We start from the raw sequence: 27,639 nt of genomic DNA on the forward strand, positions 1-27,639 counted from the left end.
GCTAAGATATATAGGCGGCTCTACGTAAAAAAAACACATTTTACTTATGACCAGAGGACACCTGAACAGCACGTGGTGCTGTAAAATGCTTCGAAGGATAGCCAAGGGAGGTATCCTTTTACTATATCTTTAGAGGGTCGTCGCCGTGTACCACTTTTTGATGAACGCCGGCATGCAGTAACGGAGCACAGCCTCCCAACCGCTTCACTGTGGGACAGTTAGGGTCATAGCCTGCAAAGGTTCCTCTACCGTATCCCACCACTGGCGGGATCTATACTGCTTGTCTACATTTATTTCTCCAAAAGCGATAAAACCACAAATGCATGCACGGGTCCCCTAGAGTGCTGTCAGTAAGGCAAACTTCAGCAGAATATCTGAACCGTGAACCAACCCGCAATATCTCCCCTTCCAAATACTATGCAAAAGGATGGGCTTCAATTGACTACGTAACATCCGTTGTGCATCGGTGTGTTCTCAGGGTGCCTTGTGCTCTTGTGGGTTCCCGGTCACGCTGACCAATTTAATCGTTAAATATCACGCAAAAACGACTGTCCAGCAGGAAGCGCTCTTGAAATGAGGGAAAGCTGCCGTAAGGTTCGAACATAAAAACATCCTTAGGGTTCATTAAACAGATGTCTCTTTCAATTCCTCGTGTAAGTTACTCTCGGGCGCTCTGTCATCTGCGCGTTCGGCGCTCTCTGCCGCTTCAACGGAGGCTGCTGGTGGATTGTCAGCTAATTCTGCGCCCTCCCGCTGAGCCTCTGATGGGTTCATAACTGGCAGCTTCAAGGTCTGTCCACCTGTGCGCATCTGCTGATTTCTCTCCGCCTCCAGAACACCCTGCAGCAGGGACGCGGGAATGGCGACATCGGCCTCAGGCGCTGCAGATGGTTTGCACAGCAAAAAAAAACCAAAGCACCGACAAAATGCTTCAGCAGAACAGATGAATGAATTCACACCGCAAGTCCGATAAACAAAGAGCGAAGTGAAGCACCAGAGCAGACTCAATGACAGGGAATTGCAGCTCAGCATGCCGTTGGCCAACCTCCGCCATTTGGAGCCACTGAATCTCTTGCTCACCTTCGTACAAAGGAGCCCCACTACCCGCCGCGGCTCCTGTGACAGAGTTCTTGGACTCCTTTCCACTTCTTTTTGAGTCAGTAGGGGTAGCGAATCTTCGGGCCAGCGCACGACTAAACATAAGGCCACAGAGCAGACGCATCGAGAGCACGCCTTCCACAGGAACCCGTGAACAAACTGGTTCAAATGAATACGCTCTGCTCCTGGGTGAGGCCTGCACTCGTACTGTCGTGCCCTCAGTATACACACGATAGTTCAAGAGGCAGCATGGGCAAGGCTGCAGCCACCGCAGCGCCTCTTGAAAGCGGAGCGGTCTTACCTGCAAGCGAGGGTAAGCCACATGCGTTCGTCCGAGAGCAGCAAATCTGAGACAACCTGAATACAATGCAGACGGAAACATAAATTCGCTTGCAGCACAAGCACCCAAGCAATCTGGGTTTGACACGCAAATATAAACACGCCTAGGGAAGGTTCAGCTGCATGGTGGAGCGGCCACTTACTCTCTGCAGCGCTATACTTGTAAAACGGATGTGCACCTCCTTTCCTTCTGGAGTTGCAAGAACCGTTGTCCAGGCTTCGCCTGCTGCTTGGCCTGCAGCTAGGTCTGCCTCAAAAGTATTTTGATACTGCTTCTTCGAAGAGTCGGCTGCTGAATGATCTTGGTCTTGCGAACCCTTCTCGCTATCGGCAGCTGCAACCTTCGCTGGCGTCACAATGCCTCCTGCCTTCATAACGCTGGGGCGGCGCTCATGCCCCGGGCCGAGCCCTGGAAAAGGTGTGTGCTCTAAGGCTGTGCTGTGTACTGTTTGCGCACCAGCCCCGCCTCCTGGCACATCCAGCAAAGTTGCAGACTTGCCATGGGCCGATCCGTCTGCTGCATCTGGGGGAGTAACCGTCACTCTGGTGGCCGTGCTCTGCACAGCCGTTTTGGGTGCAGGAGCTCCAAGGAAGTGACTGAGCGCTTTTTGCTCTTCTTGCGAAGCGGGGTTACAGACCTCTAGCACATCCTTTACTATGAGTTGGTGGACAAGGTTGTAGAAGTCTTTAGACAGCATACGTCTTGGGTAAGCCATGCGTAGTTCAGATGGTCTGAAGGCTATGGGAAACACCGAAGCCACTTTCGCCATCATCTGCTCTTCCGGCATAAGGCGCTCAACTGTGAACATGCAATCTGCAACGAGTTGGGGAACAAAAGGTAAGGAGTTCAAGTCCGAGACAACCCGTGCTTCACTGTAACGCTTTATTCCCCATCCTCCGTCTTCTGTGTCTCCCTGCTTCACAATGGGCTCGTCTGCGTCGCTGTCCCACTCCAAGTTTTTCGCTTGCGCCACCCGTCTGCGGCGGCTTCTGCGCAAAGCCGCGAGGTCCTCGAAGTCCAGCGGCATCCATGAGGGTCTAAAGCAAAGAAGAGCGAACTCAGCATCCGTCAGCTTGCCCCGACGGATCCTTCGCCTGTCCTCCTGCGCCAGCTGCTCCTGCAATCCCACGCGGCAGTGCACAGAGGTCCCTCCAAACCCGCTAGCCCGTCCGCGTCGTCGTGAAGTAAAGCGTCTAGCTAGCTGCGGCTCGTCGTTGGTAGCTGTTGAATCCCGGGAGTCGAACCTGTCCCGCTCATTCGCCTTAGACGATTCCTTTGGGCTCCAGTCCAACAGTCGCCGCCGGAAGCACTCAGCTAAGTAAAATGGTGAGCGCACTGGCTCCCCATCAGCGTCTTCTTCCACAGAGAAAGCTACAGCACTCAGCAGAGAAGAAGCTGGAGGAGGCATGAGCTCCAGTGCCGCTGCATCTGGAGGCCTGCACGACGGCGACAACACGTCGTATTGAGCCTGGTTCTTCCAGTCCGCTCTGCATGCCCCAAAACACAAAAAAACAGATGTCTACAGTCGAACACGTGAAACCGTTGCACCCGACTACGGGGGCGCAGGTAGCGCTTTGTGCGTTTTGCAAGGCAAAGTCATAGCCCCATTTCAATGCATAGAGAAAATAACTGTGAAGCAGAGAGCGTCCAATTTTTCATTGCTCACTGATCAGCATCCGCAGAGGAAGGGGGGATGAAGACCTCGTCCGGTTCCAAGCCTAAATCCATTCGCTGCTTATTCAGAGTCTTAAGCAGCCCAATGACAGCCACAATGACTTCATCATCCACAAAGCGAACCTCTGTATCGTCTTCATCGCTGGAATCCTCGGATGGCGGCGGGTCCTGCAAAGCCTCCTGAAGAGCCCCTTGAGACACGAGATTGCTCTTCTCCCTTGGGGTGTCGTATTCTTGTTGGATGTCCTGGTACTCCTTGCCCATGCGCTGCAGCAGCAGCCGTCGGTAGCGCAGCTCGAAGTTGCGCGTGTTTTCTCTCAAGAGCTCGTCGGCCCCGCGGGGCTTCCTTTTGCGTTCCTTTAGTACAACGTGCCCATCCTTCACCAGTTGCTTCGCTGTTAGGAAAATGTACTTGGGAATCCCTGAGCACCACAGCAACTGTAGAGGCCAACACGAAGGTAAAGTCAAACAAACAACACGTGAACAACACACGAGTACCCAGCCTCCACCCAGGCGTGCCCCAAGGAAACAGCAAGACAATAACAGGCAGTCATGGTTCTGGCCTATCCCCACTGAAAATGCATCCTTTCACGTGCGAAGTTCACCTGATGATACACGATGCACATAATGCACGAACTCGGCAGGCAAGTACTTGCGGTTGATGTGCAGGCAGTGGGCCAAGAAGCTAGCCGTCTCATCCTCAGTAAGCTTGCCTGTGGGCACCAGAAGTGCGCCCGCAGCAGGTTTGCTTACAGTCAACTTCAGACCCAAAACACCACTGTTTCAAATCCCGATTCAGTCACAAAGCTCGTCCTAAAAAGGTAGAACTACTAGGTGTCCATTCCTCTACTTCGCTTACGCAGCTCAATGTACGCGTTGTTGTCCTTTGCCATCTGCACAAGCTGCTGCTGCTCGGGAACATTGTCAGTGGTGTCACTGCGCATTGCATACAAGCAATTGCAAATGGTCCTCAAAGCATGGAACAATTAATACGATGCGCAGATGCTACCTTAACTATTACAGAAAAACAGGCATAAAAGCTGACTCACCTGCATATGAGGACGAAAAGCAATGGCTGGTAGAACTGCGAGGGAAGAGGCTTGCATAGACTAGTGGACTGCACGGGGTTCACCTTCCCGCTACTGTCCACCACGGTGGCAGTGCGATAGCCTTTGCCTGCACGGCGCACAGGGAAGCACTCCACCATCCAGCACCGGCTCTAGCCGCCGCGTATAGATCCTTCTTGACGAAACGCACCTGATCGAACCTCTGAAGTGGCAAGGCTGGAAAACTGAAGGCTACTGGGCAAAATAAAAACTGTGCAGGGCCTAAGATTCAGGGAACGAAAGCAAATAAGCCCTTTGCTTTTGTGGATGCATTAGAAACCGCAAGGAGGTTCCATGGGCCTATGGCAACTGCAGGTTCCGCATACGTACACCACCAACATTTGCGCGAATGCTTGCACCGCCACTCCTTTAAGTTCCGCATGTCATCATCCAGTCGGTGTTGACGACGCACAAGAGAGACCCGTGCCACGAGGCGAGCCACCTTCCAGCTGTCACGGTCCATCTACGCCAACCGAAGTAACAGCAACATCACAAACAACACATCTCCCTACAAACAGGAACAGCCCCAATGCCAATGCAGGGCCGGGTAGGCTAAGCGTAAGAGCCCACTCGTAACCTCCCACTTGTTCCCCGTACGCCAAAGGCGGACACACCTCAGCAAACACACTTGTGCCCGTGCGAACGTGTAGTACTACGATAGAGCTTTCGAAGAGAGAAAACCCGTTGACAAGCGACGCTATTATTGGGGCAATCGACTCCCCGCTGGGCTGCAAATACAGCAATTCGCGCAGCAAGAAGACATACGGGAACACTACCAGTAAGAACTGGAACGGCCTAACGGGCAATCTCCACACCACAGAGCAAAGAAGACTCGGAGTTAACCGCAAGCACTCACCTCGTGTAAGTACCGTGGAGTAGATCCTTCACTATCAGAGGTTTGGCTGTCATCTGCGGAAGCAGCAGATCACTCTCTGGGGCACATTGGCAATTATTGTTGTGTTGGTCCCCAAAGACCCTGGTGAGACTACGCCGTTCACTCAGCCGTGAAGATACTTCTGTGGCACTCTGAGGTACTGAGCTGGTTTATGGACCGGGGCGACATTCCCTCAAGTGCATTGGCTTGCTACAGCCCTGGTACAATTTGCCCTGTTGCAACAGAAAAAGACCCCAAATAAAATCTAAATTTGGGGAGGAGCGAAATTGGCAAAGACCTGCCTGAATCGGACCCAGCCAGGCCCAAGCCCACGCCAGTACTCTTAACCAATGCGTGCAAAGGGGTGATCCGACGCCCTGCTTGTCCCACCCACTCAGCAGGCCTGTGCAGCAGCGCCATAGTCGGCGACATGGGGACATATCCCTGCAGCGCAACGAAACGCTAATCTCCGAGTGTGAAATAAGCGAGGCAAAATAAAATGCATTGGTCTATCTTTCCAAAAGCCCCTGTCTACCGGCACGTGGGCTGCCAATGAGCGTGGAATATCCTCAGGAAACATGACCACACTGGTGCATATCACATTGTGCAGAGATTTTTCAAGATCTCCAATGTTCACCTGCTTGCGGAGGCGTTTCATACATTTCCGGCGCTCTTTCGCGAGGCGCCTGTTTTCAGGTAACTCGTGGGGCAGGACTAAGCCGTGCACGACAGTCTTCATCTCTTCCAACCGCCTGTAAGACAAACCGGCAAACATTTTGGCCATCCCGCGGAAAGTCAAGCCAGAGTAGACCAAGTGAAATTCAAGCTCCAAAAATACGATTAACTTGGAAATACCAGTGGAAAGACGGGTGTATGAGTTCCTTTGTAAGGCCGTAGACTGAGTTGTCTCGGTCAATGCGCGAATAACCCTTCTTCTCCCGGTTGTCACTGACGCGCCAACGCTGTGCAGGTACACCCAAAACGGCACGCTCACCAAACGTAAAGATAACATCTCTCTCAAGGCATATCGCTCCTAGCGTCTCCCCAATTATGGTCGGTGTGACAAGGTAACTAAGCGTTTCAAACACCTACTTCGACCATCTCTGTGCAGAGTTTCCTCCAAGCGAGTAGAGGAACGTTGCCGATGTTGAGATTGGGGGAATCCGGCATGTTGCTGATGCAAAACATCTGGCGATTTGACTTCTTAGAACCTGCCAGAGAAACACAGAACTTGGGAAAGCAGCACAAGGTTTTGTTTAGCCTGCCCACATGCACAAGTGTATTTGTGAGGCAAATTGTGAAGCTCTGTCGGCCGCCCCTCCCCTCATGCGAAGTACTTTACTTCTCCCCACCAAAATCACGAATATAATCTTCTAGCTCCTTCGCGCCTAGGCCTTCCCTCCCCTTGATGACCATCACCCCCCCGACTTCCAACAAAGGTTGCAGCTGGGGCATGTACGGCTCATACCTGAGCCATCACATGCCAAATGGTTTTACACATAGCTTTCATTCGCCAACGCAGCACGCCGTCAGTTGAGCAATACCCTGCTGCTTCGTGCATATGACGACTCTTTTGGGTACTACCGACTGCAAGTCTCACCATTCATGGGCGAAGACAGGCCCACAAGGTACTGGGTAGTCCAAGGGAGGCCGTACGGCCTTCCCTTGCTTCTTATACATTGTAGACGGCTCTAGAATACTTTGGAGCTGGTTGCGGCATGGCCACCCTGGCCAAGACAGAAGGGGTCCCTGACATAAACAGAACTCGCTGTGCAGCCTCCAATCCTCAATGTCTGGAAGAAGGAACCAAATTACGGAAGATTCCGCTACCCGTAAGGTTTCACATGTGAATTCTACTCGCTTCACTCTTCCTCAGGTTGGTTTTCATACAGAGGCAGGCACCAGCAGTGCCACCCAGGCGGATGGAAACGACATACCAGTTCTGGGCCGGTCTGCACTTTGCTAATGAGCACTCCGGTCGGCATGAATACATCGATGGGATGCTCCTTGCCCTTTACCTTCATGCTCGGAAGCTGTTTGAACTCCATGGCATGCTGCGCCGAGCGGTGTGTGTTGCTGATGTGCACAAACACCGCAACCACCGCGCCTCCACATATCACTCGCTAGTCGATTAGCTGCTGCCTTCGTCCGGACAATTCTGTAAGGGCTATCCAGCTGTATGCATGCTGGTGCTTTTCTAAACGCTTCCTGTGCTTGCATTGCCTTACGCATCCACATATATTTCGCGGGGACCCGCCTTTGCCATGAGCCTCGCCGCGAGGTTGACGAAGTCCCCCAACGCAGTGTATTCCTTCCGCAAGTCGTTTCCAACAGTCTGAAGGCCAACCACAACGCCGAAATGCGTCTTGGTGCTGTGGCGCCTCTCCGCCAGGCCAACTCAGCTTCTATTTGCGGGACTACTATCGGGTTTGCGTACCCCACACCAGACTCGGCCGCTGGTGATGCCAATTCCAGCGTCAAGTCCAAACATCTTCATGCCGTCAATCACACGCAGCCCCGCCATGATGGCTGAAAGATAGTGCGAGGCACACACAGCAAAAGGAGCAGCAGGCCACGAACATTTCTGTCAGCTCGCAAAAACACACAACTCGCAGGCTATGGTATTGTTACCATACGTATGGTTTGGCATCTCGCACCTACGGTACGCACCTCGAACCGGGTCGTCGAGGTGGTATACCGGCGGCAATCCGAACATTACGAGCAGCAAGACCCCCTTGTCGTCCACAAGAAACTTATTCACAGATCCTTCCTGTAGGCAGGCGTAACAGAAGCAACAATAACAGCTCCCAACGGCTCCAACGGCGACGCCTCACGTGAAAAGGCAGACCTCGCACGCTGAATTTCGGCTGCTAGCTTCAATAACCGCCAAGGAACATACCATGGTATACGCTGCCTTCTGGGTCATCTTCATGAGCCTGTGGGCAACCTGGCTCCCAGTTGCGGACGAAACGTCCAGTCCCCGCACGCAAATGAACATCACCGACACCTGAGAACACGGGCCTGAAATGATCTTAAGCATCGTTAATTATGATGTTTTGCATTTCGTACGCGAGGCAAGGTGCAAGTACAAGTCTCACCGTCCTTAGTTCGTTCAGGAACACGTTACAGCCCGACTTCAGTCGTCTGAAGACCGCCGGGGGGATGTACCTGCGACCCACCATCCAGTGGCCCAAGTTATCAAGCCCAACTCTCCGTTCCGGTAGAGGGTTTCGGGTCTCGGGCGCGTTGGCCACTGATGTGAAAAGCAAGCATGCAGGGCAGGAAAGTGATGGAAACCAGCTTACCTGCGAAGAAGGTCAACATCGTCTGCGTCTACCTCTATAGGAGCTAGAGGAGGCGGAGGGTCGACCTTCCAGTCGGCAATCTTGTGAATTCTCTCCAATTCCTCCTCTTCTGCGTGGCCGTTTGGTGCCTGTTCTTCTGCACCGACATGGCTGCCCTGCCGCCGCTCATGGGCGATCTTCACTAAGTCATCAGCATGAGGTAACAGACGGTAAAACTGCCTCCCAGGGGGGGAGTCCTTCACGGGTTCCAGCGTAGCAACGCCGTGCATTGCATCCGCCATCGTTGGTGAAACGACTGTCTCGCCTGGAGCGCAGCACACCCGAACAGACAAGCAATGCCTCCCCTTGAAATATCGACATAGAATACATGCTCTGGTTCCTGGGACACGGGAGAATATGAGTGGGGAAAGAAAGGGTTGGCCGGTTTGGCAGGGCAAACTTGCCTGTGCTGGCTAGTGGCTCCGCTATTGATATTTCTTCCAACGGTGCTCCTGCCACCACATACTCCCATCGATCCATAATACCCCCAACCTGATCATTCTCAGAAACGCAAAACGATTACAAGTTCCAACCTCCTAACAGCTTAGCGTGAAGCAGGCGCCAACTGACACGCCGTTCCATTCACAGACTCATCTCTACAGCAGTCCCCACTGGGCTCAAAAGTTGATCCTGCAAATAAACGATGCTGCTATCGCAAGTACGAACAGACACGAGTTCAGCCGTCCAGGCGTGCGTGGCTCCCTTAGTGGGTACTGCTTCAAAAGTACCCATTTAAAAAATTCGGTAAGTGCTAAGAAGAAGCTGCGCGAATAACGGCTGCACTGAAGCCATCTAAGCTGCTGACCTGCAGAATAGTGACCTTCCCAAAGCCAGCACCAATGTGGAGAGTCAGCGTCTTCCCAGCAAATCCCGTCGGGTATTTGTGTAAGGACTGGTGAAGGTTCATGCAGCACTTCGCCGCCAACAAGCAAGCCTGTCGCGCGTCAACGCGGTATTCACTATCGTCCTGGCCGTCAGGCTCATCGCCTCAAAACAAGCAAACGAAACAAATCGTACACAAACATGTCTAATGACGAAGCAGTAGTAGCTGGGTCCCACACCTAGTCCATCTGTAAGCTGTTGAAACAATTCAAAACCTATGCATTTGTCCTGAAACCTATACAGATGCAACTGTGGCAGCCTCACGGCGATCCTCTTCCTCCTCGTCATCTACGGGCCATACAACTGTCAGAGCGTCGCCGCTGAATTTAATAATATCCCCTCCCCAGAAGTGGACAATGCGAATGATCTTGTCAAAAAACTGATTAATGATCTGAAGGGTACACACCTCGCCATAGCTCTCAACGATAGACTCAGGCAGCAGCATCCACCGTCTTTCATGCAGGTAAAAACAAAAATATCTGCGTGAACGTCTGTCTATCGGTAGGGTCACTTCACGCGGCAGAGCAAGAAGCTCGACTCACACCGCCAAGTCGCTCCGCTCCATTAGGCTGGGTGTCTAAAGCTTCCGTGAGAGCTGTGAAACCACTTGCATCGCAGAATACCTGCAGTCAAGGCGTACAGTAGCAAGCATGAGCACATTACAAACGCATGGCAGAGTGCAGTCGCTGGGGCAGCTGGCACCCTACTGGTGTCTCGGTCGCAGCCTGCTGAGAACTCAGCACCGGGGAGCTCTTCCTCAACCCGCACAACTACAGGCATCAACGGGCAACAAACAAACCTACAATAGTCAATAGACTACGACTAGTGAAAGGCTTACGACTGCAGCCGTGAATGTTTCAACTTGCACGTCGAAGTCATCCGAGTACCTGCAGCAATGCACACAGCCCGTCACCAACTGCGCCTTGCTCCAGGGTTTCAAGCTGTTAAAACGCTGCACCCTTAAGACCCCATCTCGAATTCAGGTGTAGATACACTCCAATCAGCCGTTCCCCCCCAAGGCCGTGGCAGGTCGTTAGGGCCGACCTGATGCGTTTGTCCGCAATGGCCTCCAGCACAGTCCTAGGCACGAAGCAGGAGAACTGCTTCACATCCAGTGAGTTGCCTTCGCGTACAGAAAAGAAGAAGCAAACAATGTCGCTTTAACTGTAACCATACAATGCAGCCACCCCCAGGGTTCGAACCGCCTCCCTTCAAAACGGCAGATGGCAACTACGGAAGTGAGGAAATTAGCAGCCGGCGACTCACCAAGTGTGTCGGCGATCTTGTCATGCTTGACCGACCGTTGTTGCATCGACGCGTTAAGACGCCGTTCGCACCTCAAAGCAAGCCAACGCCAGTCTTGCGAAACTGCATCTCCCTAAAGGGAAAAAAGCAACAGACGGGCAGCAGCAGAGCAGCTAAAGCACACGCAGGTTGCCAAACCACACTGTCCGCATTTCGTCCTCTCCACGCTGCTTTGCTGCCCTTCTCTTCAACCAATGCGCACTGCACCCAAATGCATACAACGTAGATGAGAACCGCTCGGAGCCCCATTCCAGCGGTGTTCCTCTACGGTACCGCACTGAGACTCACTTGGGGCAGAAGCGCCTCTGATGCATCTTCAATAGGGGGAGGCCTCTCCGGAGCTGGGGGGCGGCGATTTGAGTTTGCCCACAGGGAACCGTCATGGGGACCGCCCGTACGGAAGGAAAATAGTCCTCCTTTCAAAAAGCGCACGCAAAACCGCACTTCCCACTTGTTGCAAATCCAGGCTGGGCTCCCCAAGGCGTCATATGACGTGCAAGGACTCTAAATTCTCACGCAGAAGAACCCCCCTTAAACAGAGACGAACTTCCACACACCAACGCAGGGGCGCTCAGCAAATAATGGCGGATGTCTCAGTGCTGGGGTTGCGACATTGCAGGCTCAAAGCCACAGCTTCCCGGCGCAATTGTTGCTACTGAGGACACTTTTAATATTCACTGTTATACCTCGATGGCCCGCTGAAGCCGTAGCACATACACGCTGATGCATTCCTGGAGAGACGGCTCTCCGGCTTTCTTCGCTTCGCCTTACCATCGTTGTTGACTATACGGTGCAGGCGGTTCCCCATGGACTGAGCGAGTGATGGTCCAAGAAGTGTTCGGTCCAACCGCTGATGGGTTCTTCTCCGGGTCCGTTCGGTCGTAATGTTCGTCTTAACCGCATGCTCAAGACCTCCTGACACTATACCACTGGCATCCCGAGACACTCACACGCAAAGCAACCACGCTATGTTGAAGGAAGTGTAGTTACACTCCAGAGTCCAACGGAGGTTTTCGCAGAGCGCTCTGTCTCGCGGAGTTGGGTAGTTAGTGGCTGGCCACTACCGTCCTTCTCTCTGCAGCAGAGAGGGTGATAGGCGGCAAACTGAAAAAAAAACATCAAGTACAATACTCTGTTCCCAGCGTTCGTTCGATAGCGTTCGTTCCCAGCGTTTCTACACTGGGTCGAGCAGCTCTCCTTGCAGTCGCCGTGTCGCTGGACCTCGATGGAGAGCCACTGGCTCTTGCTCGGCGACGCGGTGGCAGCTCAGCCCGAGGCTGCACCCTGACACTGCAATGTCTTTGATAATACCTGACTTTGTTCAAAACCCTACAGAAGCTTCCATTTAGGAATATGATGGACTGCCAGCGACGGGCAGGCGTGGAGGCGCTCGACGAGAATGTGCCGCAGCCCCGCCGAAGCCGCATGCAGAAAAAGAGTCGATCGTTGCAATTTTCACAAGCGAACACAATTAATATATCCATCATTTCTACAGCATTTGTAAACTTCCAACAATTCACTTTCCTTCGGGAGTAGGGCTCAATGCGGCCCTCTGGAATCTGTGGACTTCCATCTTGTGAGCAGGTTCACGGTTAGCTGTTGTGTGTCTGCATCTTGCGTGTCCACTGAACTGAACATTTACAAAGTAACACCGTGAACAGGAGGTGTTTCGAAAGCCGTCTTCTTCTGCAGGAGAAGCACGACCGCGCAGGGTATGCCATGTAACATAGTGATTGATATTTTGCATCAGGTAACTGGTGCCGCCCTGAAAGAAAGCAGCTGCTTTTGACGGGTTGAATGTTTCTAGGATCATTCAACTTATGCCATCGTGCATTCGGGCCCCATGGAATTGCGTGCTTCTTTCATTTCTGCGGGTCTGGTTTTACACTTATTACCGCGCGCAAGTGACGAAGGGGAATGAAGCAGTTGCTTCCTTGCACTCAGCTGAAACAGCCGCCGAGTTTCCCTGCAGCGTTTCAATTTCACGGGTTTTATAGCTATTTCCCGACATGGTGTGGAGGATGTAAACTTCGAGAAGTTCGTGAAGCGGCCGGCGGTGCGGCACCCGTTGCTCAGGAGGATGTTGAAGGCAGGAGGGCGCAACACACCAGAGCTCTAGCATCCAGAAGAATAGTAGATCGGCTTCTGCATCCATCACTGCATCCGAAGATCCGCCCCTCACCATTTCAGCCTCTTGTTACGGGCCTGAGGAGCCCTGTAGCCGACGCGACGGCCTGCTCTCCGCAGTCCCAGCTACGCGTGTTACGCATTTCTTTGGCTTCGTTCGCAGAAGCCCTCCCTCACTTCCTGTCCGATCTTCAGCAGCGAACATGCAGAGACGGGCAGTCAGGGGGCTTAGCCTTCACGCAGGAAGAAGGTGGCGGCACGTTAGCAGAGAGTGCAGGTGACAGTGCCTCTACAGATCCTGAAGTGGTGCAACCTCAGGGATCCGCTGAAGGCCTTAGATTTCCCTCGCCTGGCGACGAAGTCTCTCAGGGCGGGGGGAAGTGCGACCAACTGCTGCTGCAGAGCCGCTATGACGCACTACTGCGCACCCCGCAGGCCTTCGGCATGCAGCTACAGCTGCTGCATGAGCGCATCCAAGGTGCACAGGAGCAACAAGCTAAGTGTGTGTACATGGAGAAGTTGCTTCCGCTGCAGCAGCGGATCCGCAGTCCTGGCACGGATGCCTGTCTGCAGGTGCATCCTCTCGTATACGCTGCTTTTTGCATGTACAACCCGAGCAATATATATCTCGCTGCAGCAATGCGTGTGGGAGCGGCGGAACACTTTCTCGGGCAGTACTTAAAAGCCCGAAGCAGTAAAAAGGCGTACAGGCGTAGATCCTTCTCAGACATCAGCGGGAGAGGCAGAGCTGCAGCTGAGCAGTGGCTGTCGCACAGCTCTCTAAGGAGCATTTGCATTTACCCCCTAGAAGCTCTGTCGCCTCAGCTGCGCCTCTTTCCTTTGACGGCTCCTTTGCGGCTAGCGGCTTGGGAAGACATTCTTTCTCGAGCTCTTGCTGACTAATACTGATGTTTGAGTGCATGCACATGCATTTCAAGTGGCTTTGATATACTGAGCATCTCCTTAGGCGTAGCCGTGCTTCGTTGTTGCTGCTGACTTAAGAGAAGCAGCCCGCGCACGAATACACTATCTCAAAAAGCCAGTAGAGATGGAGTCACCGCAGGCCCCGCCCGCATCCATTGAAATACCGATTTGAAGAGCAGCACCGTGTAGCTATATATGTACGGAAAAGTGGGAAGTTGCAAACTACGTGTTGCGACCGAACAGCTCGCGCGGAGCTCCCGGCTGGATGGCCGAGTGGTCTAAGGCGCTGCGTTCAGGCCGCAGTCCTCGCGGGCGTGGGTTCGAATCCCACTTCAGTCACTTAATGCGCACCTTTATAGCGGCGGACCAGCCTGACTCTCGGTATTGTTGCACTGGATATGCTATTCAGTACTCAGATAGTGGCAGGGGGCACAGTACTGGCCGCCGGGCGTTTCAGAGTTGCCCTTGTCTGCGAATATCTGTGCTTGGGGAGGAGCGGCGAGGAGGTTCCGAAAGCACTGCAATATCTACTTTGGCGCAGCTGTCAGCAAATTTGTGTGAGTCTGGGCAACGAATAGGTGGTGGTCAAAGCAGGGGAAATGCATGAAGCAGTGATGCTGAGAGAAATCGGTGTAGCACCTCTCTCTCCACACAACAATAGCTTTTAGTAGATGACGAGGGAAGAGGGACGAGCACCACACAACGTACGTGAAGATGGATCATAGGCCAACTGTTAGTTGATAGGCCAGAAGCCATCACCCGCCTCAAGTCACTCAAAAAACTCCTCGAAGCGCAAGCACAACGAAATGCTAGAGCCAGATTATCTCTCGGACTTCACCTGAGAAGGGCAAGAATTTAGAATATTAATATTTCGTTCTGGCAAGAGTACTGTCGATAGGAACTCCACACGCCTGTGTAATGGGAGGTGCTGGGTAGTGGTGACCAAATACGCTTGGTGTTGAACTTTATTGGTACTAAATGCTGCTTAAGGGATATTCCTCGGAGCCATATTTAGTTTTTTCCTAGGGAACGAAACACATGAAGTAAGATTTTCCTACTGTTTCAACACCAGTGTCTGAATTATGTCGTTGCAGAACAGCAGACTGCACTTACGCATTGCGACAAAAGGAGCTCTCTTTTTTCGTTATGCTTCGTTATTCTTTACTTGCCGATAGCAGATAGACCTAGTGCAAAATATTACTCAACGTCCAGATACTGTGTCAAAGCAAAACAATCAGCCATAAAAATTGACAAGACGACGTGCGCAAACAGGCTAAAGACCACAAGAACCACTACTACACAAGGCGTGTGAAGTGCTGGTAATGCAAACCTTATAAAAAGCAGTTGGACTTTCCTAGGAGTGTTAGGCATTTCTGAATCCTATTTGGGACGCCTAATTCCAATGTCCGCATTAAGACAAGCTCAGGCGATCGGCTGGATGGCCGAGTGGTCTAAGGCGCTGCGTTCAGGCCGCAGTCCTCGCGGGCGTGGGTTCGAATCCCACTTCAGTCACTCTTCCTGTTTTCTTTTGAATTATTCTTCCCATGTTTCATTAGAACTTTTTCGCTGCGCATTTCTGAATCTTACACGTCTTCCTGTTTGTGTGTGTGTGGGAGGGGGGGCGGTAAGAGCAAACCATAACAACGAATAAACACACAACACGGTCTTCCTTATTGCGCTTCAGTTTAATAAACGAAGTGAGCAAATAGAAAAGAAAACTACTCTTGCTGCAGGAATTTTGTCATTCACTTGTGCGAATGAATCACGGAACGCAAAATCAAGGTGACAGACGGCTGGATGGCCGAGTGGTCTAAGGCGCTGCGTTCAGGCCGCAGTCCTCGCGGGCGTGGGTTCGAATCCCACTTCAGTCAGTATTTTAAATGGGTCCAGTATCTGCTTTTTCGCTTTCCCCACTAGCTAGATTAATGAAAACGCAGCAACTCCACTACAATCATGATACGTTTCCTTGTATTAGTGATGAGACAGGTTTACCACCAGTAGTAGAGCTAAACCGACTTATACCCAAAGACGCAAGACAACCTACTGCAACAAAAGTGTAAGTCCAAATAAATGACTATACTGACAACAAAAATTATCCATGTTACCGTTGCCAGAGTCTGCTATTACCATAGTCACTAGATTAGACTGTGCAAAACAATGCGAGATAAGATTGTAGACTTTAGAGGTTAAGTTCAAAAGAAGGCATGTAAGAGAGTTTCCCTGCTTTCCATGCCGAATGGCACGGCTACACAATGCAGATTGCAGGCCAAGTTGCAGCGCAAGGAACCCTAAACCACAAACCCTAGACCCTAGACCCCACAAACTGCGCGCATCCTCCTCACTCGAAGGCGTTCAAACCGGAACCCGAAGTTCTCAGCGCGGCATCTTCGCCACCTAATTGACGAGAAAGAGTTAAAAATTACGTAAGAAAAACAACTGAGCCCACCTCCCACCAACGCCGACCTCAGCCCGCCGTCTGTTTGCAACAACAACTTTTCTGAACATCTTTAAACTGATGAGTGAATCTGAGAGGGGTTTTGCGGGCCCTCTGAATGTACACCTCATGAAAAGCGGTATAAAACACAACGCTGGGCTTTAGCCGGTCTCCGGCGGATTCATCGCAAGGTCCTCCTTCAGCCGGCGAAGGTCTGCTGCAGACGCGACAGGGGGCAGCCTGAAGTCAACACGCACTCAAACCCTAAACCCGAAACACTAACCCGAATGCACAACATGCAAAAACCCTAGATGCACGCCAAGTAGCAGGCCCAGGCTGCTGGCCGTAACAAAGATTATAAAGTATACGGGCTTTGAGGCAGCCTTAAGAGCTTAGGATTTAGAGTTTAGCTCGCAACAGAAAACCGGAGTGAAGCTGTTCTAGTCTTCTGTGCATTCGATTTATCTGGTTATCTCACAGCTTTTCATGAGGCAAGAGTTCAGTGTCTGTCCAGCTGGCAAGCGGCTGCACATGCAGCTTGCCTCTCCAGGGCTCATTCAGCGTCACTGTATTCCTACAATACAAACAAAAAAGAAACAAGTAGTTGCTCCCGTCAAAACAGCAGCAAAAGAAACAGGCAGCCGCTAGGACGACACTCCTTGCCCCGGGCCTGTAGTGCGAGCTTGTACATATGCATACGTATTTATTCACATACGTACATGTAGATATATATAAATACATATATATATATATATGCATATACATGCATACATACGTATAGATATATCTGTATGTACAAATATAAATATATATATACATATATATATATGTATATGCACACGCATTTATGTGCGCATGCAAGTACACACTTTTGCAGGCTGATGTGATTATGCAGCTGCATTGGTGTAGACAGACTATTTACAGTGACATGTGCCGTAGTATATACATTCACAGTAGATACCTAAGTGTATACATGCACATGGCTAATGAATATTATGTATATATATTCATAATATTTACTTGTATTACATCGAATTTTCTAATTATTATACTGCAAAATATTATACTAGAATATATAATTACCACATTTCATTATGTAGTCGGTTATTATATCACATTATATTGCATTATATTATATTTTATTATATTACATTACATTACATTACATTATATTATATTATATTATATTATATAATATTATATTATATTAATTATATTAAATCATATTACTTATATTATACTATATTATATTAATTATATTATATCATATTATATTATATTAATTATATAATATAATATAATATTATATTATATTATGCTATATTATATTATATTATTTTATATTATTTTTTATTTAGGGTGCGCACTGAGATGCCGCCTACGCACCGTACGGGAGACAAGCCAAAGGCCGTTGGACTCAAATAATGAAAAGAAATATCAATGGGCTTTCGCTGTCTCCACCAGGCCGCTAAAGGGGACTGCAGCAACTGATGCAGCAGCGGCAGCTGTCCTATATGAGCTGCTGCTGCTGCTGCTGTTGCTGCTGCTGCACTGTTTAGCCGCCGCACACCCCCCAACGCCGCCCGCCCAGGAGCAGTCGCTAGGAATCGGTTCATAGCTTTCCTTTGAAGACGCTGTAAGGGGCCCAGGCCTGCCTGGCGCTGCTGCTGCAGCTCCAGCAGCTCTTGCTGCTGCAGCGCAACAGCAGCAATTTCCCGCAGAGACTTCAGCAGCAGGCGACGCTCTTCAGCAGCAAGACGCTCCACAGCCCCCAACAACTCCCGCGCAGCTGCTGCTTCGTGCTGGTGCCGCCCCCGCTGCTGCCCCTGCTGCTGCTGCTGGTGCTGCATTGCGCTTTCTGGGTCTTCCAGAAGCAGCTTTCTTGTCGCATCTGGGCCCATCGTAGTATGATGGTCGCGAATGAATTGCTGCAAATTATTTGCCGTCTGCAGCACTGCGCTGGAGACGCGGCTGCATGCCCCACATGCCAACACGTACACAACAGAGCGAGAAACAACACAATATCATGCTAAGTAATGGTAGGCAAAATAGCATATATTTTGTTCTATATTATGCTGCTTCATTTGGGGTGGATAGACGCTGTACTGAAGACTCGTCAAAATTCGTCGTGAGCACTGCGCGCACTTGTGTTATATATTTTTGTTCACAAGAACTCACTTGGTGAGCTCGTAGAGATTGGGGTGTTGTTGCTGCTGCTGCTGCGGGCCTGCTTTGCCGGCAAGGAGTTGCTGCAGCAGCAACTCGAAACGCCGTGCAGACAGCAGACGGAGGGCCTCCAGCTGCAGGCGGTGCAGCGTGCGAAGCTCTGTAGCCACCGCATGCAGCATAATATATACGAACCCACTATACAACAATAAAAAGAGTAAATATATATAAATGCACGTACACAAATAGAACGAAGCAAGACAGAATAAGGCACACGCACATGATTCCATAGAACGTATTAAACTGCGGCTGGTGAGCAATACACCTCGAACAAAATGCCTCAGATGCTCGCAGCCACAACAACAAGAATAAGAAAAGAAAAAAAAGAGATATAGACAAACTAACAAAGGAAAGACAGAGACTGTGAAAGAGCGGCACACATGCCACAGAGACGAACAGAGACAATCTGGAAGAACAGATGAAGCAAACGAAAACAACAATCAAAAAGGGGTCAAGAAGAATACAAACAGCCAGTCAAAGAAACCCAAGACAAAGAAAGCACAAGATGCGGACAGCCAGCAGCAGAAGAACCAATGCACGAAGGGAGACAAAAAGAAAGACAACAGAGGTCCTCTCATAAGCCCTCCTGCGTGGCTTTATCGTTTACCTTTAATAGCTTCATTTTCAAAGGCTTTTCTGGTTTCTGCGACAGCCTTCTTTGCTGCTGCTGCATCAGCTTCCTCTTCTTCTTTTCTTATTCCCCTCGCCGCTGCATTTTGCCTTGCGCTCAATTTGCATTTTCTGTCGAACTCCTCCAACAAACGCCCCAGCAACTCCAAACCCTCTTTAGGGCCATCTGCCTCCCCCAGCTCTGACCGGAACCTTCAGCAAAAGAGCAGCAGCAGTTGCAGTAGCAGCAACAGTAGCAGCAATCGCAGCAGCAGTAGCAGCAGCAGTTGCAGCAGCAATCGGACCGGAGGGAGTTGGAGCCGCAACAGCGGCAGCGGCGCATAGAAAAGCAAGAATTTATTTATCAGGTAACAACATACAACTGCTGAGGAGTACGTACACCCCGTCACCTCCATGTTTAAACGCTTGCCCCACGCGTGTCTCCTCGTCTACATATTTTGTGGGCGTCGGCAAGTACAACTGTATATGCATGCGTAGCCTATATATATGTTACATATATATATATATATATATATATATGCACATTCGTGTGTATTACTGGGTGCATAGATGTAGATATGTACATGTATATGTATATACATGTATACATGCATATACATGCACATATGCACGTAGATATATACACATTCATATGCATACATATGCAGGTGTGTATGCATATTATATCTACCTCCGCATATATATATATATATGTATATCCATACATACATGTGCATTTGTATATATGCATGTCTGTGTGTGTGCATGCAGGTGTAGGCAGGCCTCTCACTTGGCGAGGAGTTCCCTTCTGTACATTTCAGCATCAAACTCCAGTGCTGCAGCAGCGCTAAGCGTTCCTGCCTCTGCTGCTGCTGCTGCAGTTGCTGCTGCAGTTGTTGCTGCTGCTGCTGCAGATGTTTCCGCGGGCACAGGAGAACGTGAAGAAGACAGAGAACCCTCCGGCACAGCAAGTAGAGCCCGACAGGCTGCAGCAGCATCGTCAAGCAACAGCAACGCGCTGTTGCTGCTGCCTCCTGATCTCTCTCCAACTGCAGCACCAAGCCCCCGTTGCTCCCCATGCTGCTGCTGCTGCTGCTGCTGCTGCTGCTGAGGTTGGCCACTTTGCACTGTACTTTCCTTGTCTCTCGTGCGGTGTACAGACAGCAGCGAGTTGAGGCGCTGCTGCAGCTCTGCTGCTTCCGTCGCTCCCAGTGCAGTCAGCGAAGGCGGCGAGGGCAACTTAGTCCTCTTTGATCTTGATAGAAAAACAACATGCACAGAAAACAAATCTCGCAGAGCAGGCATAAGCTCCTTCTGCTGCTGCTGTTGCTGCTGTTGCTGTTGCTGCTGTTGCTGTTGCTGCTGCTGCTGCTGCTGCGCTGCTGGTTCGCTCATGCCTAGCTCGAGGGCGACTGCCCTCCATTCGGTTTCTAAAACGCGAAGGACTGCACGCGCAACGGTGAGGCGTAGCGCCTCTGCTTTTGCTTCTGCTGCTGCTGCTTCTGCTGCTGCTGCTGCGCCTTCACTTCCAGTTCTTGGGGATGTGGGGTTTGCATAGACGGGGTCATTGACCAGCACCACCAGAGGCTTCGTTCGGTTTGCTGCTGCTGCGACGGAGAGAGACTGGGGAGGTGAGCCCTGCTGCTGCTGCAGCGAGCGCAGCTGCAGCTGCAGCTGCAGCGCGGAGAAGAGGAGAGGCAGAGGCTGCTGCTGCGGCAGCAACGACCAGGGGCCTTCCAGAGCCCCTAAAGAGAGCGGCAGCAGCAGCAAATCGCCGCATGCAACAGCAGCCCCAGCTACTGCACTTCTCTCCAGGGCCTCTGCGTCTGTTTGACAGCTCCATCCCCCAGGCACCGCGGGCAGGTGCAGCACAACTGGTGTTTCCTCTGCTGCTGCTGCTGCTGCTTTTGCTGCTGTTGCTGTTGCTGATACTATTGGGGAAGTGTGCTCGGTGCTCTTGCTAGAGGGGATAGAGGCAGAAGCACCATCGGGAGTCTGCTGCAGTGGAGGGCCCGAGGGGGCCCCTGCGTTATGCCAAAAGGAGAAGACACGGAAAGACGATTGCGCGGCTGCTGCAGCAGAGTCTGCTGCTGCTGCTGCTGTTGCTGCTGTCGTTGCTGCTGCCTTGTGAGGGGCTAGGAGGGCCTCGGGGTCGAGTTCTGTCGCGTCTCCGTTGAAGAGGACAAAGCAAGGCCTGTTATCTGCTGCTGCTGCTGCTGCTGCTGTTGGAGCCTCTTTGCTGCCTCGTGCAGCATCAAGACGACGAATGAGACTGGACGGTGAAGGAGAAGACAGCGGAAACCGCAGCAAAGATGCACGCGGCTGAGGGGGCCCCAGAGTAGGTGGGGCCTGAGGGGCCCTTCCTCCCAGAGCTAGCCTTCCCTCTACTGTGTTGCAGCAGCATAGCAGCAACTGCAGCAGCAGTAGCAATAACAGCAGCGGCAGCAGCGAAGACACTAGTGGTATACGACCACGTCTCTCTTTCCGCTTTTCTATGGCACTCTTGTGCTCAGGGGTGCAGACACCGGAGGCCCCGTCGCTGCTGCTGCTGCTCTCTGCAAGAAGAAACCTGCGGGGCTGTCCCTTGCAGCAAAACAGTAGCAGCAGGAGAAGCCTGGAGGGGGCGACGGATGTGGGGCCCCACACTGCCCGCATGGCTGCTTTGGCAGGAGGGTGCGGCGTCCTTACTATACTGTACATACAGCTGAGGCCTTGCAGGCCTCAGCTCCTAATTTCGGGAGTTCGTAGAGAAGACAGGAAGAATCGAGACAGCAGATGCATACTGCCGGCTCTCCAGTAACGTGCTGCTGCTGCCAGAGCAGCAGTTGCTGCAGTTGTTGTTGTTGTTGCTGCTGCTGCGGGAAGACACGGCAACAGCAATACGGGGCAGCAGCAGCTGCTGCTGCTGCGGCCGCCTCAACCGTCAAAATGAGGCACCTGAGAGGGTCAGAGGAAGTAAAGAGAGATAAAATATAAGGAGATAAGTAGAGAGGGAAGAGCTTACACTCCCAGCGTCTGGGATGCTGTGGGGCCGAAGGGCCAATACTGCTGCAGTTGCTGTTGCTGTTGCTGCTGCGTTTGTGCCGGGCGAATTGAACTCGATACAAGTAGCATAAATGAAAATAAACGACGAATTCAATTACTGATGCTTCTCACGAAATGAAATAAAGAGGTCATAACAATGGGGCCCCAGAGAACAGCGCCGCCGACGGGTTGAGGCCCCCAGCTGTATCGGCCTGCTGCAGGAGAGGGTGTAGAGTTGAAAGTTGTAATAAACTTTGTGTTATTTGTTTTACTTTGGTTGTTAATTATGGCTTTTTACAGATGCCTGCCAGATCAGCTGCAGTGCTTCACTATGCAACAAGAAAAACAGCACTAGCAGCGGGAGCAGGAGCGATGGAGGCAACAGCGCTCCGGCTTTGTTGTTAATGTGTTTGTTTTCTTTTCCTTCCTTCCTTTTTGTGTAAGACAAATATCTCAATAATAAATAGTTTTAAACCGATCTCAAATCCAAACACTTCTCTTTTTTAGTATAAATAAACGCTGTGCCCCCTCGCGCAGCATTTAGCAGCAAAGAAGAGGAATTTGTTTAAAAGTATCTACTAAAATCACCTAAAGACCGGCTGTACATCCAATTGAGTGAGACAAGACTCCGTAACCCAACTTCATAGTTAGTGTCGTTAGCACCATTTGGATAATTCTTCTTCATTCGCACCCTTCGACTTCTGTTGTGCGTCCTTTGAACAGTTGTTATATGGTGTATATATATATATATATATATTATACAGTCCAACAATTGAGACAGTCAACCAAGTTGGCATTCACAGGAAAAGATATTGTAATCATAAATAATAATCGATTCATGCGCCATCGCGAGCTGTAAGCATTCTGAAAAAAAGAAATAAATAGGAGAAAAAACAAAGGAGTTACCTCAACCCTCTCCTTCTTCCCCACTAGAGGAGTTGTAATCCCCTAACAGCGATGAACAATCGCCTGAGGGCTCGGGCTGCGGCTTTTTAACAACCAGCAGTTTCGGCGCTGAAACGCGAACCCCCAATCCAAAGTCTAGGGGTTTACTTTTGCTTTCAAAAGGGTTTAAACTCCCTAACCCCCCTGAAGAAAGACCCCCACGAGAACTGTAGCCACTACTACTCGCTCCATCAACCACACTCCCACCGCTGTTCGATGATCTGTTTGTGCTGGTAGTGCTTGAGCTGCTGATGCTCGCTCTTCTATCCACATGGTCGCTGCTGCTGCTGCTGCTGCCACTGCCGCTGCTGCTACTGCGGCTGCTGCTGCTGCTACTGCTACTGCTGCTGCTGCTGCTGCTACTGCTACTGCTGCTGCTGCTGCTGCTCGATGAGTTGCTGGTTGCTCCTGCTGGCGTCTCTCCCTCAGCAGCCTGGTGATCCTTTCTTTCCTCTATTTCCTCTTCTGAGGATTCTGCAGTGCGAAGAAAAAACAAAAAAAGGGAAGACAAATGTCGTACCGGCCCACGCAAACGATGGTAAGAGGACAGGCTGTCTGTTTTGCTGGGCAATGCTACAAAGTGTACAGCTGCCCCTACCTTCATAAGAAAAGGGAATAAATATCAATCCATACAAGTGAACTACAGTTAAATACACGCACAAAGGAACTCTAAATCGCAATGAAGAGAGGCACCATGACGGCTTTCTGTTTGTCTTACGAGGGTCTGAGTCGAATTCTCTGGCTGCTTTGAAGAATGTCAGTTCATTTTTCTCGATTTCAGTCCATTCTTGTGTCGCTGCATCGTCTTCTCCATCTTCCTTTATGCGTCGCTCTTTAAGAAAAGCCAACGCGGCATCAGAAGCCGCCGTCTTATCCAGCAGGCGCCGGTTCAAACGCCGCAGCTCCGCGAGCTGCTCCAGCGCTAATATCTCCTGCTGTAGACCCTGACGTGAGGCCTCTACCTGCGAGACGCGATCCGTCGCCAACTTCTCCTCCTGGAAGCAAACAGCAGAAAAAACAGCAACCGAATTAACAACGAACGGGAGAGGCAAACGCCAGATGGAGATACACCGGGAAGCCGAAATGCTGTGAAAATGAGGAATGACTGACTAGAGCCACAAAAGTACTGTAGTGAATACTGTTCAATGCATAGAATAGGAAGAAACAATATATTATTGAAAAGAATAGCTGGTGAAGCGATGAATATGCTCCAAGACTCCAGGCAGCAGAATATAGTAGAACAATAACAAGCTGATTAATACTATTATTGATACTAATAATATGAACAATAATTACTAAAGAACTTACCTCTTCCTTCTGCATGCGCTCCTCAGCCAACGCCTGATCACGCAGCGGGTCGCACATCCTCGTGCCGCCCCATTCCAAGACATAATCGCAGTTTTGCGGATCTGAAAAGAAAATAAAATGCAAATAAAAGGCCAGAAAAACGGCAATAAAGAAAAACAAGCAGCTGGACGAAAGAAATGAGATGTTGGGGGGAACGAGGCGAATCCAAACTAAAAGGGGGGAAAATAAACTGAAAAAAAAGGAATGCACTGAACGAGCAACAACCCGAAAGGAACTAAGCTAAAAGGAGAACGAAGAAATACACTACAATAAAGGGGAGTGAATACATTAATCAAGCTGCAGCAGAAAGAAACTTGTTTATTAATATAGAACCAGAGGGAAGATAAACTAAATGAAGAAAAGCCCCTGACCCGTCTTAAAACAAATTTCAGCTCGACAATGCGGGCATCGTCCGTAGAACCTCCATTTGATTATTCCCAAGTAATCTTCTCCCTGAGATCCGTTTGAAACAAAAAGAAACAAAACATTGATTCAAACTAAAGACAAAGCTAACAGAAAGTAGGAACAAATGTGCAGCCACAACAAACAAATGAAAACAAACTAACTAAGGGAAAAAGCAAACGAAGCAAACAAGAAAGCAAAAGAAGTAAACGAAGAACAGACCCAACAAAAAAGGGAAAATATGCCCACATACTCCTACAGTGTATCTCTTCAAATGTGCAAAAACGCGTGAAGGCAGTATGCGTAGTATATATACTACAGATTATATATACTGCATGCATTCCTATTGCAGCAACGATCCACACGTATATATGCATGTACATGTGTGCAAAACCCCAGAGTTGCAGGCACAGCGGCTGACACGCAATCCACCAAAAGACGAAAGACGAAGAAAAGATGACGGATAATGTGCGGAGCTACAATGCGTGTTTAACAGCGCGAAAGGTGCTGAACTAAATCATTTAAATAGTTACTATGCGCCATTCACTGAGTAATAATAAACCGTCGAATGATTATGAAGCAATTCTCTGAAACATTAATAACTGATGAGCTCGTTCTCATTTTGTCGTGCATGGCATAAAAATTACCTCCACTTTCTCGACTCTGGAGTTGAATTTTGTGCCGACATAGACGAATTCGCTGCAAGTTCCGCATTTGAGTGTAAAGGGGTACATCATGCGAACGTTCATGATTTTGTTTCTGTGTTTTTTCTGTGGCGGATCGAAGACATCTCCTCTGCGTCTTTTTAGTTGCTGCTGGTGAATTCGAAGCGCCTTCTTCTTCGCCTGTAATTTGTCAAAGTCGAAATCAGGCGGGTAATACTTGACAAGAACCTTACGGTCCGCCATCTTGCCGGCGTGTGGTGGTGATCTGCGCTGCTGCTACTCCGAGGGCTTCTTCACGTGGCGTCGGTTAAAAGCAAAGAAACAAAGACCTAATTACTGATCCTTTTTGAATCAGGTTCCCGCAGTCAGCCGTGGAAGCTCCATGACACGACACTGGCCGCCACTGCCGCTGGCGATGCAAAGAAAGCACGGGAATTTCAATAAGAATGAAGAAGATCGATGCTCATGAAACAGGAATTAGAAAATAATACTTCAAATCAACTTATATTTCCACTTTCTGTCCCCCCAGCACAAGTTTCACTCGCAGCCTCCGTACTGCATGCAAGATGGACTGAAACGTCTGCGTAGTTGTTGACAGTAGAGGTACTAACAAATGAAGAAGATAAACTCTTTTTCCCTCATATTTTATTCATTTTCCCCTTAATTCTCTCAACCTGCTTGCATGGACTACCAACGCTAGTCCATCAGCCGCCTCGCCACTGCCCGTCTTCTGCTGTTTGTTTGGCGAGGGAAGTGAAAGCAGGAGAAATATCAGATCTTCACGACCTTGTGGTTCATTTGTCCTCATTATCTCCTGGTGACCATCCAGTTGACAAGCAAAGCTGGCATTACACCGTTTTGCGCTGTGGAAGTTCAGTAAATTCTTTTTGCCTCCCCAGTTTCGCAAGTCTCGCCACACCTCTTCTCGTCGACAGCATCGTGAACACTTCTGCAGTTCTCGCGCTGTAAAGACAAAGAGAGCGCTGATGTAGCAATGAACAACTTGGGGAGGTTTCGGTTGATTGTTCCGGCAGCCAATGCTAAACCTTCACCCTCAATTGGGCAAACGCTCGGCCCTCTGGGTTCGTCAGTGGCGCATACTCCTCTTTTTCATTTTTCATAGCTTAAACTCCCAACTTTATGCTTTCAACTGCTTCAGGATCATCTATCAGCTACTCTCTTCTCTCTTCATCCGTAGTTGTATCCTAGTGAGTTGTGATGCTGTTTGCATGCAGGCATCAACATGATGGCGTTTTGCAAGGAATTCAACGCGAGGACTTCTAAAATACGGCCTGGAGTTCCTGTACAGGTGACGATTGTTCCCAATCCTGACAGGTGCGTTATTAGATTGTCTCGTTCGGTGCAGCGTTGCCCGTTTGCTTTCTCTTTCCTGTCGTTTGATGCATCTGAATGCATCTGAGCAGGGGCTGACTAAAGTAAATACTTAGTGCTTAACCGCGCAAATACATATATAAACAATAATTAAATAATAAGTAATGCATATCTGCTGCGTATGCGTGTGTTCAGGACGTTCAAATTCAGCCTTCGTACACCCAGCAGCACTTGGTTTCTGCTACGAGTGGCGAGGTGTCCAATGGGTAGTGAAAATGCAGGAAAAGAAATCGTAGGGAATGTGACTTTAAAGGAGGTAAACAGCGGAAGTGTTTTCGTATATTTCTGTCTAACTATCTTACTATTCGCATGTTATGTTACCTGGCCAGCATGAGGGGGGCTAATCAGCAGCATCACCTATTTTAATATTGTTTGGTGCTGACATATTCCTGTTCCTTTCTTCTTTTTGCATGCAGATATATCATATAGCCAAGTGCAAATGCATGGATTGGCCTCTTATTGGTGTTTCTCTCCAAGGCATTTGCCGTTCCCTTATCGGCTCCGCCAAGGCAATGGGCATCCAGGTGATTCTCTAAATTTTATTTGTTTTATTTCAGCTTCATTAGAACAGACCTCAATTTAATTGTATGCATCTGCACTGCGTTTCTGTGCTTTTCCTAAATCGACGTATTCCTCTTTATTGACTTGTTTCCTATTGGCATTTATTTTTGCCGCCATATTCGTTTGTTTTTGTCGACTTGTTTCATTGACATGGTTTTTCACTGACTTATTTCTTTATTCGAGTTCTTTCTGTTGTATGGGCTCTTCTTTCTTATGTGTCTATTCTATCTTCAGGTCACTCCTCAGCTGCTGCCCGCATTCAGCAAAAGGGATTATACCCCAGTAGAAGAGTTGGAACAAATGCGAAAGGATTTGAGACAAAGACGTAAAGCAGCGAGAAGAGCCAGCGCCAAGACATAG

General features: G+C 50.0%; 4 protein-coding genes across 4 annotated transcripts; 2 read left to right on the plus strand and 2 right to left on the minus strand.

Annotated features, from left to right (window-relative positions):
* Positions 1–624: 624 nt before the first annotated feature.
* On the minus strand, positions 625–11,431 carry EAH_00016500 (adenylate cyclase, putative; the record flags this gene model as incomplete). Its single annotated transcript, XM_013397801.1, has 32 exons — positions 625–881; positions 1,081–1,193; positions 1,400–1,455; positions 1,581–2,925; positions 3,105–3,534; positions 3,718–3,825; positions 3,972–4,048; positions 4,162–4,288; positions 4,549–4,681; positions 4,833–4,946; positions 5,441–5,536; positions 5,628–5,844; positions 5,948–6,054; positions 6,185–6,303; positions 6,445–6,560; positions 6,693–6,841; positions 7,030–7,168; positions 7,321–7,427; positions 7,530–7,621; positions 7,763–7,862; positions 7,992–8,099; positions 8,191–8,260; positions 8,398–8,701; positions 8,784–8,928; positions 9,242–9,423; positions 9,583–9,709; positions 9,861–9,941; positions 10,157–10,205; positions 10,363–10,441; positions 10,585–10,696; positions 10,912–11,039; positions 11,395–11,431. 32 exons carry the CDS (start codon positions 11,429–11,431, stop codon positions 625–627), a joined length of 5,424 nt encoding a protein of 1,807 aa, XP_013253255.1.
* Positions 11,432–12,540: 1,109 nt separating this feature from the next.
* Positions 12,541–13,653, plus strand: EAH_00016510 (hypothetical protein, conserved; the record flags this gene model as incomplete). The annotated part of the gene is made up of 1 exon (XM_013397802.1): positions 12,541–13,653. The coding sequence occupies one exon, from the start codon at positions 12,541–12,543 to the stop codon at positions 13,651–13,653; it is 1,113 nt and encodes a 370-aa protein (XP_013253256.1).
* A 2,616-nt stretch (positions 13,654–16,269) lies between these two features.
* EAH_00016520 (hypothetical protein, conserved) lies at positions 16,270–25,569 on the minus strand (the record flags this gene model as incomplete). Its single annotated transcript, XM_013397803.1, has 12 exons — positions 16,270–16,348; positions 16,587–16,682; positions 17,495–18,079; positions 18,287–18,434; positions 18,942–19,156; positions 19,734–21,215; positions 21,948–22,040; positions 23,053–23,386; positions 23,631–23,907; positions 24,221–24,321; positions 24,631–24,712; positions 25,309–25,569. 12 exons carry the CDS (start codon positions 25,567–25,569, stop codon positions 16,270–16,272), a joined length of 3,753 nt encoding a protein of 1,250 aa, XP_013253257.1.
* Positions 25,570–26,320: 751 nt separating this feature from the next.
* EAH_00016530 (ribosomal protein L11, putative) lies at positions 26,321–27,639 on the plus strand (the record flags this gene model as incomplete). The annotated part of the gene is made up of 5 exons (XM_013397804.1): positions 26,321–26,408; positions 26,562–26,661; positions 26,854–26,974; positions 27,135–27,242; positions 27,514–27,639. The coding sequence occupies 5 exons, from the start codon at positions 26,321–26,323 to the stop codon at positions 27,637–27,639; spliced, it is 543 nt and encodes a 180-aa protein (XP_013253258.1).

Source organism: Eimeria acervulina, genomic scaffold, assembly GCF_000499425.1.
Source record: "Eimeria acervulina Houghton genomic scaffold, Eah_scaff103, whole genome shotgun sequence".
Lineage (NCBI taxonomy): Eukaryota > Apicomplexa > Conoidasida > Eucoccidiorida > Eimeriidae > Eimeria > Eimeria acervulina.